This window comes from Rhinoderma darwinii, chromosome 1 (genome assembly GCF_050947455.1).
Source record: "Rhinoderma darwinii isolate aRhiDar2 chromosome 1, aRhiDar2.hap1, whole genome shotgun sequence".
NCBI lineage: Eukaryota > Metazoa > Chordata > Amphibia > Anura > Rhinodermatidae > Rhinoderma > Rhinoderma darwinii.
Genome location: NC_134687.1, coordinates 239,074,595 through 239,092,354, shown reverse-complemented (window position 1 = coordinate 239,092,354; position 17,760 = coordinate 239,074,595). Strand labels below are relative to the sequence as shown.

The window sequence follows — 17,760 nt, the reverse complement described above, 5'->3', positions numbered from 1 at the left end:
ATTTCCTTTACTGCTCACACTGTGAATCGTGGACACACTTGTAGTTGCGGTTCACAGTATTACAGTATACACTTGAATGGGAGAAAGCGCTAATACTGTAAACCGCCGCTACAAGTGTGTCTTCAAAACAGCCGATTGACCGGGGTGCCGGGTGTCGGACCTTGACAGATCAGATATTGATGACCTATACGGAGGAAACCGCGTTGGAAAATGCGCCAAAAAAACGGCTGAAACCGCCTCCTATTGGTTTCAATGGGAGGCGGAGGCGTTTTTACTAGTTTTACCGCTCGCGGGAAAAAGAAGCGGCATGCCCTATTTCCGTGCGTTTAAGTCTCTGACCCCCCCCCCCCCCCATTGACATCAATGGGAGGCAGAGAAAGTGTTTTTTGCTGCGTGTTTGCCAGCGGAGCTCAATGGCCGTGGGCAAAAATGCTGCGAAAAACACGGCAAACGGCGTGCAGTGCAGTGCAGTGTGAACAGGGCCTAATACAGGATCTCTTGGAACAGATCCAGCAGTAGGTGAGGAAAATGTGCTGACTGGATTGTGTGTACCAAGAGGTCTGACATGGCGTGGGCAGACTTAAGCTGGATTCACACGAGCATATTACGTCCGTAATGGACGGAACATAATTCGGCCGCAATTCCTGGACCGAACACACTGCAGGGAGCCGGGCTCCTAGCATCATAGTTATGTACGATGCTAGGAGTCCCTGCCTCTCCATGGAACTACTGTTCCGTACTGAAAACATGATTACAGTACGGGACAGTTGTCCCTCAGCGAGGCAGGGACTCCTAGCGTCATACATAACTATGATGCTAGGAGCCCGGCTCCCGGCAGTGTTCGGTCCGGGACTTGCGGCTGAATTACGTTCCGTCCATTACGGACGTAATATGCTCGTGTGAATCCAGCCTTACATTTATCAGGCTGTGAAAGGGGTGGGGGAGGGAGATGGGTGCCTGTACTTAGATCAGGGATAGATTGAGGCACAAAGGATAATGATGATTCTAGTGTGTAGGACAGTGTGCAGGGAGGGAGCTGCCTGGAATTAGAGCAGGGAAGAACCCTGTGAATATAGATGGGCGCGGCAGTATGCAAATAGCAGAGATGCTTTGGAGGAAGTGGGGGGGGGGTGCAAGCTGTCTCCTCAGATGCAGCAAGGTATCATGGGTATGGTGGGTTACAAGACAGGAAACAGCCAGGACCAGAAGCAAGGCATGTAAACAAACAAAGAGCAGCAGTGACCACGGAGATCAAACAGAAACTGGTTAGGAGGTTAATAGGGGGTATTAGGGAAGGCAAACCAAGGCTGGGGGATACTTTTTAGAATTTTTTTTCCTGGACAACCCCTTTAATGAATCCGTTATCCAACCCCTCTCTTCAGTCACAGATACAGACCGAACTCGCTCGATTCTTTAAAGATAATGTAACACCGGATGTTAATTCTCGTACTGTATGGCTTGCTCAAAGCATTTATAAGGGGTAGGATAATAGCATTAGCTTCTAAGTGTAAAAAAAGAACGCTCCCAGGCTCAGACTGCCCTTGAAGCCAAACTTGCCCACTTAGTGATTGCTCCCTCCTTTTATCTTATTCGTGCTATTAAAGATACGAAGCTTCAGACTGATATGTTAACCCCTTAAGGACACAGACATTTTTTGATTTTTGATTTTCATTTTTCACTTCTTGCATTCCAAGAGCCATAACGTCTTTATTTTTCCGTCAATAGAGCGGTGTGAGGGCTTATATTTTGCGGGAGGAGTTGTACTTTCTATTGGTAGCATTTAAAGTACCATATAATGTACTCAAACTGAAAAAAAAATTGCGGGTTGAAATTGGGAAAAACTGCTATTACTCCATTATTTTTTGGGTTCCGTTTTTACGTCTTTCACCGTGTGGTAAAAACAACAACTTAACTTTATTCTGTGGCTCAATACGATTACGGTGATATCACATTTATTTAATTTTTTTATAGATTTTACTATAAAAAACCAAAAACTTGTTAAAAAAAAAATGATAGTTTCGTTTTACCACATTCTGAGAGCCGTAACTTTTTTCTTTTTCCGTGCATTGAGCAGTGTGAGGGCTTATTTTTTGCGGGACGAGATGTAGTTTTTATTGGCAACATTTGTTGGTACATAAGAGTTTTTGATCACTTTTGGCGGTTTACAATTTTTATTTTTTACAGCCTTCACCATGCGCATTAAATAACACCACAGGCAGGGCTTAACACTCGCAGAATACGGAGTACGCTCAGCGCGTGAACGCGCTCCAAACATCATCCCCCACACCAGGACGTACCGGTGCTCTAAGGGGTTAATAACACACAGGGCGGAAAATGCACTTGAGAAGGGACGCAATCTAAATACTACAAATGGGCAAATAAACCTGATAAAGTTATGGCTCAGCAACTAAAGGCTCGACAAAGAGTTAAAGAGGCTCTGTCACCAGATTCTCAAATCCCTATCTCCTATTGCATGTGATCGGCGCTGCAATGTAGATAACATTAACGTGTTTTTTTTTGTTTTTTAAAAAACGTTCATTTTTTGCCAAGTTATGAGCTATTTTATATATATATATATATATATATATATATATATATATATATATATGCAAATGAGCTTTGAAATGGACAACTGGGCGTTTTTTTTTTTCGTTTTGTCCAACTGGGCGTGTATTGTGTTTTTAACTGGGCGTGTTTACGTGTATGACGCTGACCAATCAGTGACCAGTCAGCATCATACACTCATCTCCATTGATTTACACAGCAGCGATGTGCAGCCGCATACACAGAGATTAACGTTAATCGAGTGTCCTGATAATGAATACACATGAAATCCAGCCTGGACGTCATGTGTACTCAGAATCCGGACATTTCTGACTCTTTTCTTTGAGATTTCTAGCAAGGTAAACAAAATCTCGCGAGATTACGGAGGTAAACGAGATTTCGTTTCCCTTGCTGGAAATCTCACAGAAAAGATTCAGAAGTGTCAGGATTCTGAATACACATGACGTCCAGGCTGGATGGTCATGTGTATTCATTATCAGGACACTTGATTAACGTTAATCTCTGTTTATGTGGCTGCACATCGCTGCTGTGTAAATCAATGGAGAGGAGTGTATGATGCTGACTGGTCACTGATTGGTCAGCGTCATACACGTAAACACGCCCAGTTAAAAACACAATACACGCCCAGTTGGACATAACGAAAAAAAAAACGCCCAGTTATCCATTTCTAACCTCATTTGCATATATATATATATATATATATAATAGCTCATAACTTGGCCAAAAAATGAACGTTTTTTTAAAAAAAAAACACGTTACTGTTATCTACATTGCAGCGCCAATCACATGCAATAGGAGATAGGGATTTGAGAATCTGGTGACAGAGCCTCTTCCATATTTCAGTCACGCCGGGGTCAAACTAATTCTAATCCAAATCATATCCATGCGGCTTTTGCCTCTTTTTACCAATCACTATATGCTAATCCCACTCCCCCCTCTGTGACCTCGGTGCGGTTTCTTGCTGCTGTCAATCTTCCCGCAACCGTCCAAAAATGACCTTGATGAACTAAAAACAGATTACTAATGAGGAAATTGAATTCACAATAAAATAATTTTAAATTAGGAAAAGCCCCGGGACCGGATGGGTTCACAGGCTGATCTCCCTCCTCAACACGGACACCAAAATATTTACTTTGATTCTTGCCCGGAGGTGTAATACGTTTCTATCTCAACTAGTTCATAAAGACAAAGTGGGTTTTATCCCAGAACGAGAAGCCCCTGATAAGGGTTAGGAAAATACTTAAAGAGGCTCTGTCACCACATTATAATTGGCCTATATTGTACATGATGTGATCGGCGCTGTAATGTAGATTACAGCAGTGTTTTTTATTTAGAAAAACGATCATTTTTGACGGAGTTATGACCTATATTAGATTTATGCTAATGAGTTTCTTAATGAACAATTGGGCGTGTTTTACTTTTTGGCCAAGTGGGCATTGTACAGAGGAGTGTATGACGCTGACCAATCAGTGACCAACCTGTGTCATACACTTCTCCAGCCAGGACGTGATGTGTATTCAGATTCCTGACACTTTGCGAATACAATCCCGACACTACAGCACAGCAAGCGTAATCTCGTTTGGAATGTGTACACAGCGTAATCTCGTGAGATTACGCTTGCTGTGCTGTAGTGTCGGGATTGTATTAGCGAAGTGTCAGGATTCTGAATACACATCACGTCCTGGCTGGAGGTAATGTATATTCATTGTCAGGAAACTGCAGTAATGTTATAGTGTTTATGTGGCTGCACATAGCGATATAGCTATATCGCTATGTGATGTGTAAATGAATGGGGAGAAGTGTATGACGCCGATTGGCCAGTGTCATACACTCCTCTGTACAACGCCCACTTGGCCAAAAAGTAAAAACACACCCAGTTTACGCTTGCCTTGCTGTAAATATCACAGAGACGCTACAGAAGTGACAGGATTCTGAATACACATCACGTCCTGGCTGGAGGTAATGTATATTCATTGTCATGACACTGCAGTAACGTTATAGTGGGTTTATGTGGCTCCATGGAGAGAAGTGTATGATGCGGATTGGTCACGGATTGGTCAGCATCATACACTCCTCTGTACAACGCCCACTTGGCCAAAAAGTAAAACATGCCCAGTTGTTCATTAAGAAACTCATTAGCATAAAGCCATATAGGTCATAACGTCAAAAAAGATAGTTTTTCTAAATAAAAAAACACTGCTGTTATCTACATTACAGCGCCGATCACATCATGTACACAATAGGGCACTTATAATGTGGTGACAGAGCCTCTTTAACATCATTCATTCAGCTAATACCACTAGGTCCCAAATGGTCCTTCTCACTCTGGATATTAAGGGAACACCTCTTTACAGTCTTGGAAAGCGTGGATAAAAGGGGCCCCTTTCTTCAGGCAGTAAAAGCTATCTACAAAAACTCTGAGGCACACCTTAAGTTACCGACTACCAACTTTTCCCCTTATACATGGGGGAATGTGCACTAGGCAGGTCTGCCCCCTCTCGCCCGCATTGTTCGCACTGGCTATGGAGCCCTTAGCCGATATACTCAGATGTAACCCGGATATATCCAGTCTACATGTTGGGAACCGGGAACATAAACAAAATCTCTTTGCAGATGACTTGATCCTCACTCTTACCAAGCCATTGACTTCCCTTCCAAATTTATTGGCGGTCCTTGACTCGTTCTCTGTGGTCCCAGGTCTCCGTATAAATCAATCCAAGTCAGAGACCAATTTTGGTTTTAACATTTAAAAATATAGCCTCCCCTACTTCAGTATATCCCTGACACCCTCCCTTGATACCCTATATAAATGTAACTCCCCTCCGTTGTTTAAGGTCATTCGGGCTGACCTACTTAAATGGGCCAAATTTCCACTTTCCAGGGTGGGTAGAATTAAATACAATAAAAATGGTAACTCTTCCCAGACTGCTTTATTTATTTAGAACCCTTCCCATCCCTCTCCCGAAAGGGGATCTAGAGGCCCTGAAAAGGACATCTTTAAATTCATCTGGAACAATAAAAGCCCCAGAATATCGACACGTATTAGGTTTCTCCGTAAGAGTTCTGGTGGTCTCTCAGTACCCAATCTGTTTAAATACTACAAGGCAGCCAGCATGGCCCATCTATTGTTAACCCATATTCCACCGGGTAGGGCACCACTTTGGGTCTCTTTAGAACTAGCCCAGTTTTCTCCATATTCTTGGGGAGCACTGATGTAGATAGCTTCTCTCTTTCCTCTTATACCATTCCATACTCCTTTGGTGACTGGTCAGGTTTAAACAAGGTCTCCAATCCCGTCACTCCCCGATGACTTCTATATTTGGGAACCCGCGGTATCCCTCAGGTCTGTAATACACCAATTTCGATTGGTGGTCTTCTAAACAACTCAATTGAGTACATGACTTTGTTAAAGCAGGACGATTGATGTTTTTTGCCCATTTCACCACCACCTTTAACCCCCCCACATCTGAACAGTATCGAGCCGTCCAAATATTCTCTTTCCTAAAACAACTGGTCCCTGCCTAGGTCGAAATGTCCTACACCACTGTAGAAAAAATACTGCCCTACTCACCCTCTCGAATAGGTTTATTGTCTATGTTGTATAGTGTTCTTAATACACCACCTCCTGATGTTAAACTTCCGTATATGCTGAAATGGGAGGAGGACATGGGCACCAGACTCTCTCCCGCACAATAGAAACCGTGCTGTGACACAATCAGCAAGGGTAGTTTGCAGGTCTCCCTGGTTGAGACATCGACAAAACTTATGCATAGAGCATATTATGTTCCAGCGCGCCTCCACGCCATTTATCCCACGGTCTCGGACGGTTGTTTTAGACGCTGTGCTTCTGATGCTACTATGTATCATACATGGTGGTCCTGCCCCCAAGTCTCAACCTTATGGACAGAAGCCTGTACTTTAATCTATGACATATGTCAGTTTATAGTCCCGAAACTATTGCCTACATGTTTGTTGGGGGTTGTCCTTCCCTGGATGCCCAACTCCAAATTTAAGCTTGCTCAATATATATATATATTACTAGCAGCTGGCATACACAGAGCTTCACAGGAGCGTACTGTAGGTTTGAATTTTTCTGCGGTTATTAGCAGAATTAACCGTATAGCTATATATGAGAAGTTATAGGCTATAAGAACCGACTCATTTGAACTTTATCGTACTGTCTGGGACCCATGGCTCTCCTCCTCTGATGCACCTGACTTCCAATATACCATTACTTAGTAATTATTTTGTTTTAATACCTTTCTATACAGGTGTATTGTACTCTATGGATACAAGGATGCTTTGTTCTTTCTGTAAAAGTGACTAGTTGTGGATGTTGATATAATGGCTCTTGCTTTTGTTTTATGTTTTGAATATTCCTGTATATTGCTCCTTCCTATGTTCCTCCCCACCCCTTTCCTCCATACCATTGCCCCTTTTTCGTAATAGCCCATCTCCGTTCTAACCCCCTGCGCAGGGATTGTTAAAAAAAAAATTTTTTGTTTGTATGCTTCCTACTTTACTTTTTATACCAATAAATACATTTTGAAACTAAAATGCCCCCTTCCCTATATCACCCTGTCAGCGGTTTTGAAGCCTGCTCAAAACTGCTGACTGGTTCCATTTAAATCTAGGATTCCTGGCCTGCTGAGGCATACAACGGTTTCAGAAAGCAGCAGAACGCTCATGCTCTAAGTGAATTTTGCATTACTAAACCTGTATATGGAATGTCCAGGTGCTCACGAGTTTCCTAGCAGAAAATGACACAGTGAAGACAAAAGTACCCTCTAAACAACTTTGTTACGTAGCTGGACTTGAATAAGCGTTCACTCACAGTACCTATTGACAGAGATTTAACAGAATGGGGAAATTGCGCACGGTCCATAGTCCAAAACTAAAAGACCAAATACATAAAACTAAAAGACCCAATACATAAAACTAAAAGACCCAATACATAAAACTAAAAGACCCAATACATAAAACTAAAAGACCCAATACATAAAGCTAAAAGACCCAATACATAAAACTAAAAGACCCAATACATAAAACTAAAAGACCCAATACATAAAACTAAAAGACCCAATACATAAAACTAAAAGACCCAATACATAAAACTAAAAGACCCAATACATAAAACTAAAAGACCCAATACATAAAACTAAAAGACCCAATAAATACATACATACATATATATATAGCGCGTCACAGACTAATTTCTGCCAATTTCTATTAGATTTTCCTTTCTTTTTTCCTAACCTGAGGCTTCGGGAACGATGGCGCACGCAAGGGGAGCGCCTTCCCTCCTCATCAGTGATGCTCTCTGTGCTCCGGAAGTGTTTGGAGAGAAAGTGCAATTCATCCGCAGTAGGCTGGAATGGCAATTGGTGTAGTCTCTCCTGGGAGGAGGAGGAAGACTGCAGGAAAACAAAATGTATATATAAAAACTGGGAACATGAAAAACAAGAGTGTAATAACTTAAAGCATTGGAGCACATAGATTTAATAAACGCATCATAAAATACAAGTCAATGGGTTTAATCTATTCTAAGTTTATTATACCGAACTTCAAATCAGGCAAAAACGTAGTTCTCTGATGTCCTTTATGGGATGATCATAGTAGTGAAGTCTTTAATGTCAGACCACTACTATGAATAGTTCTATAGAGATAGGTTTACCTCTTTGGCACCGATTAGAGACTTCAGTTACTGGCAGCACACTTACACGGATTTGAAGAGACAAATTTTGTATGATTTCCAGTAACAGAAGTTCTAAGTTCTTCACCAACACCAATGCGATTTTTCCAAGTATATCCTCTTAAAGAGGCTCTGTCACCAGATTTTGCAACCCCTATCTGCTATTGCAGCAGATCGGCGCTGCAATGTAGATTACAGTAAAGTTTTTTTTTTTTTTTAAAACGAGCATTTTTGGCCAAGTTATGACCATTTTTGTATTTATGCAAATGAGGCTTGCTAAAGTCCAACTGGGCGTGTTTAAAGTAAAAGTCCAACTGGGCGTGTTTAAAGTAAAAGTCCAACTGGGCGTGTTTAAAGTAAAAGTCCAACTGGGCGTGTTTAAAGTAAAAGTCCAACTGGGCGTGTTTAAAGTAAAAGTCCAACTGGGCGTGTTTAAAGTAAAAGTCCAACTGGGCGTGTTTAAAGTAAAAGTCCAACTGGGCGTGTTTAAAGTAAAAGTCCAACTGGGCGTGTTTAAAGTAAAAGTCCAACTGGGCGTGTTTAAAGTAAAAGTCCAACTGGGCGTGTTTAAAGTAAAAGTCCAACTGGGCGTGTTTAAAGTAAAAGTCCAACTGGGCGTGTTTAAAGTAAAAGTCCAACTGGGCGTGTTTAAAGTAAAAGTCCAACTGGGCGTGTTTAAAGTAAAAGTCCAACTGGGCGTGTTTAAAGTAAAAGTCCAACTGGGCGTGTTTAAAGTAAAAGTCCAACTGGGCGTGTTTAAAGTAAAAGTCCAACTGGGCGTGTTTAAAGTAAAAGTCCAACTGGGCGTGTTTAAAGTAAAAGTCCAACTGGGCGTGTTTAAAGTAAAAGTCCAACTGGGCGTGTTTAAAGTAAAAGTCCAACTGGGCGTGTTTACTTCTTTTACTAGCTGGGCGTTCTGACGAGAAGTATCATCCACTTCTCTTCAGAACGCCCAGCTTCTGGCAGTGCAGACACAACCGTGTTCTCGAGAGATCACGCTGTGTCGTCACTCACTTCCTGCCCAGGTCCTGCATCGTGTCGGACGAGCGAGGACACATCGGCACCAGAGGCTACAGTTGATTCTGCAGCAGCATCGGCGTTTGCAGGTAAGTCGATGTAGCTACTTACCTGCAAACGCTGATGCTGCTGCAGAATCAACTGTAGCCTCTGGTGCCGACACGATGCAGGACCTGGGGCAGGAAGTGAGTGACGTCACAGCGTGATCTCTCGAGAACACGCTGTGCGTCTGCACTGCCAGAAGCTGGGCGTTGTGAAGAGAAGTGGATGATACTTCTCGTCAGAACGCCCAGCTAGTAAAAGTAGTAAAAACGCCCCGATGTAACACACATAATACACGCCCAGTTGGACTTTTACTTTAAACACGCCCACTTGGACTTTTGCAAGCCTCATTTGCATAAATACAAAAATGGTCATAACTTGGCCAAAAATGCTCGTTTTTTAAAAATAAAAACGTTACTGTAATCTACATTGCAGGGCCTATCTGCTGCAATAGCAGTTAGGGGTTGCAAAATCTGGTGACAGAGCCTCTTTAAATTTTACTAGGACTCAAGTTGTCCAATGCTGCTTGGGGAACATGGTGTAAGTCCCCCTTTGACGCAACACTCGCCTCCTCCATTCCTTAACGCCCTTGCCCAACAAAGATACTATGCTATTCCGAATATTCCACAAATGGAAAAAGCAATCATTATGGAAGATATCCATGATTTATTAATGTGCATGAGCAGAATAATATTGTAGGTGCTGGGAAGAAACATTTTCGCTAAATACAGTACAATAAAGCGAACAATTTACCGAGAGAGTTGAGCTAGGTGTGTTAGTTCCATATCCAGAAGAGGGAAGAGATGCCAAGGACCATCTACGCCCATCCGCTCTGAAAACAAGTTATGCTAGATGGTTAACATTCTCGGTTATTATAATAAAAGTATAGTCTTTTTCTACAGGCTTGCAGGCATGCTAAAAAGTATCAGTGATTACCTGTCAGTGCGCGGTCCATGACTGCAGGCATCAAAGGATATAAGCAACAGAACAAGAAAGAAAATCAGAACAGACTATAGCATTAGTAAAAACAACTGCACACCTTGGGTAGGGAGACAAAAACAAGTATATAAATCAACCTAATTTAATAAAGACTCAAACATACTAGAGTGTGAAAAAGATAAAGTCTTCATCTGCAACCCTGCTCTAGAAGCTGGAGAAAGAGGACACATTGCTACTAACTGAAAACCATAGAGCCTGTTTTACATCTCAGTTTCTACAGAAAGCTGTCCAAAGGTCCCAGTAAGGTTGTGTTTACAATGGAGTTATGGTTTGACACGGACAGACTGAATAGAAAAGTCTAACCAGGAAAACAAAAAAACACCACACCTGGCTAAACCATTATAAGTTAATGAGATCCATCACAAAAGGGATCAAAATAGAGGTCATCAGTCATGGATCCTGTTTTAACAGAACCCATAATGTCAGAAAGAACAGAGCCTTTTACGGCTACACACACTTTTTGATTTTATATATATCAGAAGGCATTTGTATGACATTGGGCTATGAGCCAGACGTCCAGCTACAGGTGTTCCATTGACCACACGCCATCGCTATCAAAGGCTATAATGGTGCACATCAAGATGACAATGGGAGGCTGGAATGGAGGTCTATCCACTACAGTGATTAGTCCCGCTTTTGTTTTGGACACAATGATAGCTGGAGATTGGTCTGGAGACCACGTCGGTAACGCCATAAAGAGGCCTTCACAAGGGAACCTCACACCGATCCTACTCCCGGGATTATGGTGTGGGGTGGCAGAGTGTACGGTAGCCGGACAGCTCTAGCCTTCATTTCAGGTACACTAACAGCATGGCGTTACATAATTTTGGTTGTGGAACCAGTGGTACGGCAGTTTCACCAAAGTGTCCCAGATGTCGTTTTTTACAGGACAACTCCAGGCCGCATGTTGCTCGTGCTACTGTGAGCAGCCTGCGTGGCCTAAACGGGCTATCACGGCCTGCAGCATCTCTGGACTAGTCTCCCATCAATCAGACATAGGACATCACTGGTCGGCAATTGCACAGGGAGCGGCCATCAGCCAATCTTGAGGATTTGCATTTTAAAGTGCAAACAGCGTAGCATAATATTCTTCAGACAACCATTAATTGCCTCAATGATAGAATGCCAAGGAGTGTATGTGCATCTATTACTGCGTGTGGTGCTCATACTCGATACTAAACAAATCAAGATGTTTAGTATATTTTTTTTAGCATCTGCTTATCGTTAACATGTCTATCAATTTTTTTTATATATGTGTGTATGTGTGTATGTATGTATGTATGTATGTATGTATGTATATATATTATATATATATATATATATATATATATATATTTATTTATTTATTTATTTAAATTTCAGCCATACATCCAGAACATAAAAACCACCTGGCTAATATGGTGTAGGCCCCCCTTCTGCCGCCAAAACAGCTCTGACCTGTCAAGGAATGGAGTCCACAACATTAGTAGCAGATCTCTTAACTCATTCAAGTTCAAATCAGACTTGTTTTTCCAGCACATACCACAGATGCTTGATCCGATTGCTATCTAGGGAATTTGGAGGCCAAGTAAATTTCTTAAAAAACGGTCATGATCCCCAAACCATTCCGGTTATTAGGGAATACTGTTGCCATGAAGGGATGTACTTGGTCTGCAACAATGTTTATATGCGGTACATGTCAAAGTGACATCCAGATGAATACCAGTACCCAAGGTTTCCCAGCATAACATTGTCCAGAGAATCACATTGCCTCCGCCAACATGACTTCTTCCTATAGTGCATACTGGTGCCATCTCTTCTCCAGGTGACACACACACACCCGGCCATCCACATGATGTAAGATAAAAATGTGATTCATCAAACACGGCCACATTCTTCCATTGCTCCATGGTCCAGTTCTAATGCTCACGTGCCCATTGTAGGCACTTTTGGTGATGACAGAAGCCAGCATGGGCACTCTGACTGGTCTGCCGTTACACAGCCCCAAATGTAGCAAGCTGCGATGTGTGTTCTGACATAGACAGCAATAACTTTTTTCTGCAGTATGGGCTACAAGGGCTCTACTGTGGACTTTGACCAGACACGCTAGTCCTCACTCCCCACACACATTAATGAGACTTGGGCACCGATGACCCGGTTGTGGGTTAACGGATTGTCCTTGCTTGGACCACTTTGGGTAGATACTAGCCACTGCATACTGGAAATACCCCACAAGACCTGCCGTTTTGGAGGAGATGCTTGGACTTCGTTGTCTAGCCATCTCAATTTGGCTTTGTCAAAGTCGCAGAGATCCCTACACTTGCCCATTTTCAGTGGTTTTAATGTTATGGCTGAATGCTATGTATGGACCGGCCGACACAGACCGACTGGCCGACCGGTCGACATCAAACGCTTTATTTTTTATTTTATTTTTTTCCATTGTATCTTTGCTAGAGGTGTTAAACATTTTTCCACATAATGATACAAGCTAAACATATAAAAGCTTGTGCAACAGGTGAAAACAAACAGTTCCCAAAAAAATAAAATAAAAACACCACCAATACAGGAGTCCCAGAAACAGATATTGGAACTTAGCTTACTCGTGCAATACAGCTAGTGGAAATATTTACAGAGAATACTCTGCAAAATCTGAACGTGTAACATCTGTAGCAGAAATAGACATGCTGCGGATTTTAACCCCTTAAGGACGCAGCCTTGTTTTGGCCTTAAGGCTCAGAGCCCATTTTTAAAATTTGAGATATTTCACTTTATGTGGTACTAACTTCGGAATGCTTAAACCTATCCAAGCGATTCTGAGATTGTTTTGTGCCCAGCATGTGCCACCGGAGACATACACCCCATAAACTGTAATGTGGGTTCTCCCGGGTATGGCAATTCCCTACAAGTTGCTGTTAACAGCTGCCTGGGCACACAGCAGGGCTCAGAACGGAAAGTTGAGGGCGATAAGCTGTGCAGAGTGCATCAGGGTAAGTAAAACTGAATTCCTGTGACACGATTGAGGGACATACCATATATGGGCAGACAGCCCAGGGTCCATTGAAGGACCCAGGGCTGTCCTACCATATTTCCTGTTAGGACATACTTAGGTATGTCCTAACAACTGCCTGTGTACTATCAGTGCACAGGCTAGTGTCCTGATATATACACACACACACACACACACACACACACACACACACACACACACACACACTAAAGTTTAAAAAATAAAGTAAAAACAAAGTAATGTTAAATATTAAAAAAATACACATACACCTTTTTTACAATAAACATTACAATAAGTCTCAATGCATAAAATATTCACAAATTCAGTATTGGCGCGGCCGTAATAACCAGCACAACAATTTTTTTGCATCATTTATGATGTGTGCGCTGTAAAAAAAACAGAAAAAAACAAACTTCTATCACTTATTGTGGGGCACGAGGTGTGATGAATTTAACCTCCACGTGCCTTACACTAATAGTAATTAACCCCATCATGTACCTTACATATTAACCCATTATGACTGAGAAACATGATGGGGTTAATTACTATTAATGTGAGGCACGTTGAGGTTAAATTCATCATCACACCACGCGCCTCTACACTTCTCTGGGATGTGTGCTTGGGCAAATCGGGCACTGAAATGGTCTAATAGGGGTCTCAGTTTGTACAAACGGTCAAAACTGGGGTCTCACCATCCGAAGACTCTGTATCGGAGGCAAGAAATGAATATGCCTCTTCGGCACTAAATGTCCGTTGGGACATGTTTGATTGCTTCCCTAACTAGGAGCAATAGGCTGCTACCTAAACTAGCCCAAAAAAATTTGTGTTTTTATAGAACGAGTGGGCTTCCCTGAGACTAAACTTAACTAGGGAGAGGGTTCCTAACACTAAACCTAACTAGATTTTATTTGAACTTCTCTGAGACTAAATATAACTATGGCTACTATTCCCTGACACTAAACCTAACTCGATTGATTATTCCAAGCTTCCCTGACGCTAAACCGAACTACGGTGATGGACCCCTAACGCTAGATTTAACTACGGGGACGGATTCCGGACACTTAATTCCCTGACGCTATACCGAACTACGGTTTTTGGGGGTTGCCCGACACCTCCCTGACACTAACTAACCCTAATACTAAACTAACCAGTTAAATTGTCTAAACTAATTTTGTTTTTTAAAAAAAAAAACAACATTTTTTTTTTTGTTTTATATATTTTATAAAGAAAAAAAAGAAAAGAAAAAAAAATAATCCCCAGGGACCAAGAAATTGGTCCTGAAGACTAAGAAGTGTTGTCAGTGATAGGAGATCACGGACCAAAAACGTTGTGGGGGGAACAAAAAAAGAGGGAGGGTACAGGTGTGGGTAGTGGATGGGGGAGGCGGGAAATAGAAAAAAAAAAAAGTGACTTTTTTTTTGCACTTCGCTCTTCTCTCTCTCTCTTCTCACAACTGCTCTGAACGCCTCGTTATCTCCAAACGAGGCGTTCAGGGCGGTTGCAGCAGGATGTGATGTCAGGGAGAGGAAGTGAATAGACCTATCACCGCTATTAGACAGTCACTTACTGACCAATAGCGGCGATCGAGGAGGCGGGGCCTGTCACAGCTCGAGAACGCGCCGGTGGAAAATAGCGATGCATTTTCCCCGTGACGTACTATTCGGTCACTGAGCGCGAACGGTGCAGTCAGCATGACGGAATAGTACGTCACGAAGGGGTTAAAGTCCGCAGGGCAGGTCAATGTTTGCGCAAAAAAAACTCTGCAGATTTGTTCTAAGGTCATCTTCATTGTTAGTACTACACTGTGTGCACAATTATTAGGCAAGTGAGTAGGCAAGTGAGTATTTTGACCATATCCATAATTTTTATGCATATTTTCCAACTGCAAGCTGTAGACTGCTTATTGACTTCAAGCATATCAAGTGATGTGTATTCGTGTAATGAGTTAGGGTGCGGCCTAAGGAGATCCTATATCAAGGTGTGCAGAATTATTAGGAAGGTTACTTTCCTCCGGCAAAATGGGCCAAAATAGAGATTTAACAGGCTATGACAAGTCAAAATTCGTTAAAAAAGTCTTTCAGAGGTATGCAGCACTCATGAAATTGCTTAGATATACATTTTGTTGCAAATAGTCAATAAGGGCGCAAGACACATGCTGAGGAAAAAAAAACGCAAATTAACTTCCAAAGATTTTAGAAGAATGAAACGTGAAGCGACCAGGAACCCACTATCCTCCAGTGCTATCATATTCCTGGAATGCAACCTCCCTGGAGTGCCCAGAAGTACAAGGTGTTCAGTGCTCAGAGAGATGGCCAATGTAAGGAACCCGACCACCACTGAACAAAATACATAAGTTGAAACTTCAAGACTGGGCCAAGAAATGATGACGGATGAGATGAGAGCGACTCTTGACTGGTCCAGATGGATGGGCCAGTGGCTGGATTAGTAACGGCACAGGGCTCCACTTAGTCTCAAACGCCAGCAAGGTGGAGTACGGCTGTGGGCTGGTATTATTAAAAAATAAGCTAGATGGACCTTTTCGTTCTGAAGATGGATTAAAAATAAAACTCCCAAACCTACTGCCACTTTTTAGAAGACACTTTCATCAAGCAGGTACAGAAAAAGGTCTGCATCTTTCAAGATAACCGTGATTTTTATGCAGGACAATGCTCCATCGCATGCATCTAAGTACTCCACTGCATGGCTAGCCAGTAAAGGCCATAAAGATGAAAGAATAATGACATGGCTCCTTCCTCATCTGACCCAAACTCTATTGAGAACTTCTGGGCTCTTCTTAAAAGGGCAAATTTACGGTGAAGGAGAACAGTACACCTCTCTGAACAGTGGCTGGGAGGCTGTGGTTGATGCTGCACAAAAAGTTGATCATCAACAGATTAAGAAATTGACAGACTCAATGGATGGAAGGCTTAGGCCCTTCACACGGAGTTTTATTACACTTTTTTGACGCGGATACCGCACCAAAAACTTCCGAAAATGACTCCCATTGAATTCAATGGGAGGCGGCCGCGTTTTTTTACCGCTCACAGTAAAAACCGCTCGCGGTAAAAAGAAGCGACATGCCCTATTTTCGGGCGTTTACGCCTCTGACCTCCCATTGATATCAATGGGAGGCAGAGAAAGCGTATTTTGCTGCGTTTTTGCCCGTGGAACTCAATAGGCGCGAGCGAAAAATGCGGCAAACGGCATGCAGGCAGATAAAAATCTGCCTCAAAATTCCAAACAGAATTTTGAGGCAGAATTTTCAGCCCGCAAAAAACTCAGTATGAATCTTATTGAAAAGAAGCGGGGCTATATTGGTCACTGATATTTTTGTGTGTGGAAAAGTCAGAAATGTTCATCAATTTTCAGCAGTTTGTTTATTATTCTCACTTTCCCCCTGCTTGCATTCTGGGCCCTAATGACCAAGCCATTTTTTACGTTTTTCCATCGTCACATTCGAAGAGCTATAACTTTTTTATTTTTGCGTCGACATAGCTGTATAAGGTCTTGTTTTTTGCGGGACAAGTTGTACTTTTTAATAGCATCATTTTGGGGTACATATAATTTATTCATTAACTTTTTTTCGGGGGGGGGGGGGGGGGGAGTGAAATAAAAGAAAACCTGAATTTCGCCACTCTATTTTTGCGTCCTAAATCTACGTCGTTTACCGTGTGGCATAAATAACACAACTTTATTCAACAGGTTGTTACGATTTCAAAGATACCAAATTTGTATAGATTTTGTATGTTTTACTACTTACACAGTAAAAACACTTTTTTTTTCAAATTTGTTTGTTTTTGTGTCTCCATATTTAAAGAGCCATAACTTTTTCTATTGTTCCGCCGATGAAGTTGTATGAGGGCTTTTTGTTGGCGGGACGACTTGTAGTTTTTATTGGTACCATTTGAGAGTAGATGCGACTTTCTGATCACTTTTTGTCACTTTTTTTAAGTCAGGATTAACAGAAAAAATTAATTTTTCCATTGTTTTTTATTTTCTTTTTTATGGCGTTCACCGTGCGGGTTAGATAAACTAACAGCTTTAGGCTATGTTCACACGGAGTATTTTGGGGGAGGAATATCTGCCTCAAAGCTCCAAACGGAATTTTGAGGCAGATATTCCTCCCCCAAAATACTCCGTGTGAATAGCAATTATCGCGCCGTTTTTCGCCCGCGGCCATTGAGCGCCGCGGGCATAAAACACGCTTTCTCCTGCCTCCCATTGAAGTCAATGGGAGGTCGGACGCGGAAGCGCCCGAAGATAGGGCATGTCGCTTCTTTTTCCCGCGAGGCAGTTTTACTGCTCGCGGGAAAAAGACGCCGACGCCTCCCATTGAAATCAATGGGAGGCGTTCTCGGGCCGTTTCTGCCGAGTTTTGCGACGCGGTTTCCGCGTCAAAAAACTCGGCAAAAGACCCCGTGTGAACATAGCCTTATAGTCGGGGTCGTTGCGGACACGG

At 42.3% G+C, this 17,760-nt stretch overlaps 1 protein-coding gene across 1 annotated transcript in view; it reads right to left on the bottom strand.

Moving 5' to 3' along the window:
- The window catches only part of MAST3 (microtubule associated serine/threonine kinase 3), a 311,223-nt gene that overhangs the window by 100,249 nt on the left and 193,214 nt on the right, over window positions 1–17,760 (bottom strand). The window contains exons 6-8 of the mRNA XM_075862996.1: window positions 10,253–10,273; window positions 10,070–10,148; window positions 7,822–7,979 (exon numbers count right to left, since the gene is read on the bottom strand). Coding sequence (XP_075719111.1) covers window positions 7,822–7,979; window positions 10,070–10,148; window positions 10,253–10,273 — 258 coding nt within the window. The remainder of the gene's footprint in view (window positions 1–7,821; window positions 7,980–10,069; window positions 10,149–10,252; window positions 10,274–17,760) is intronic.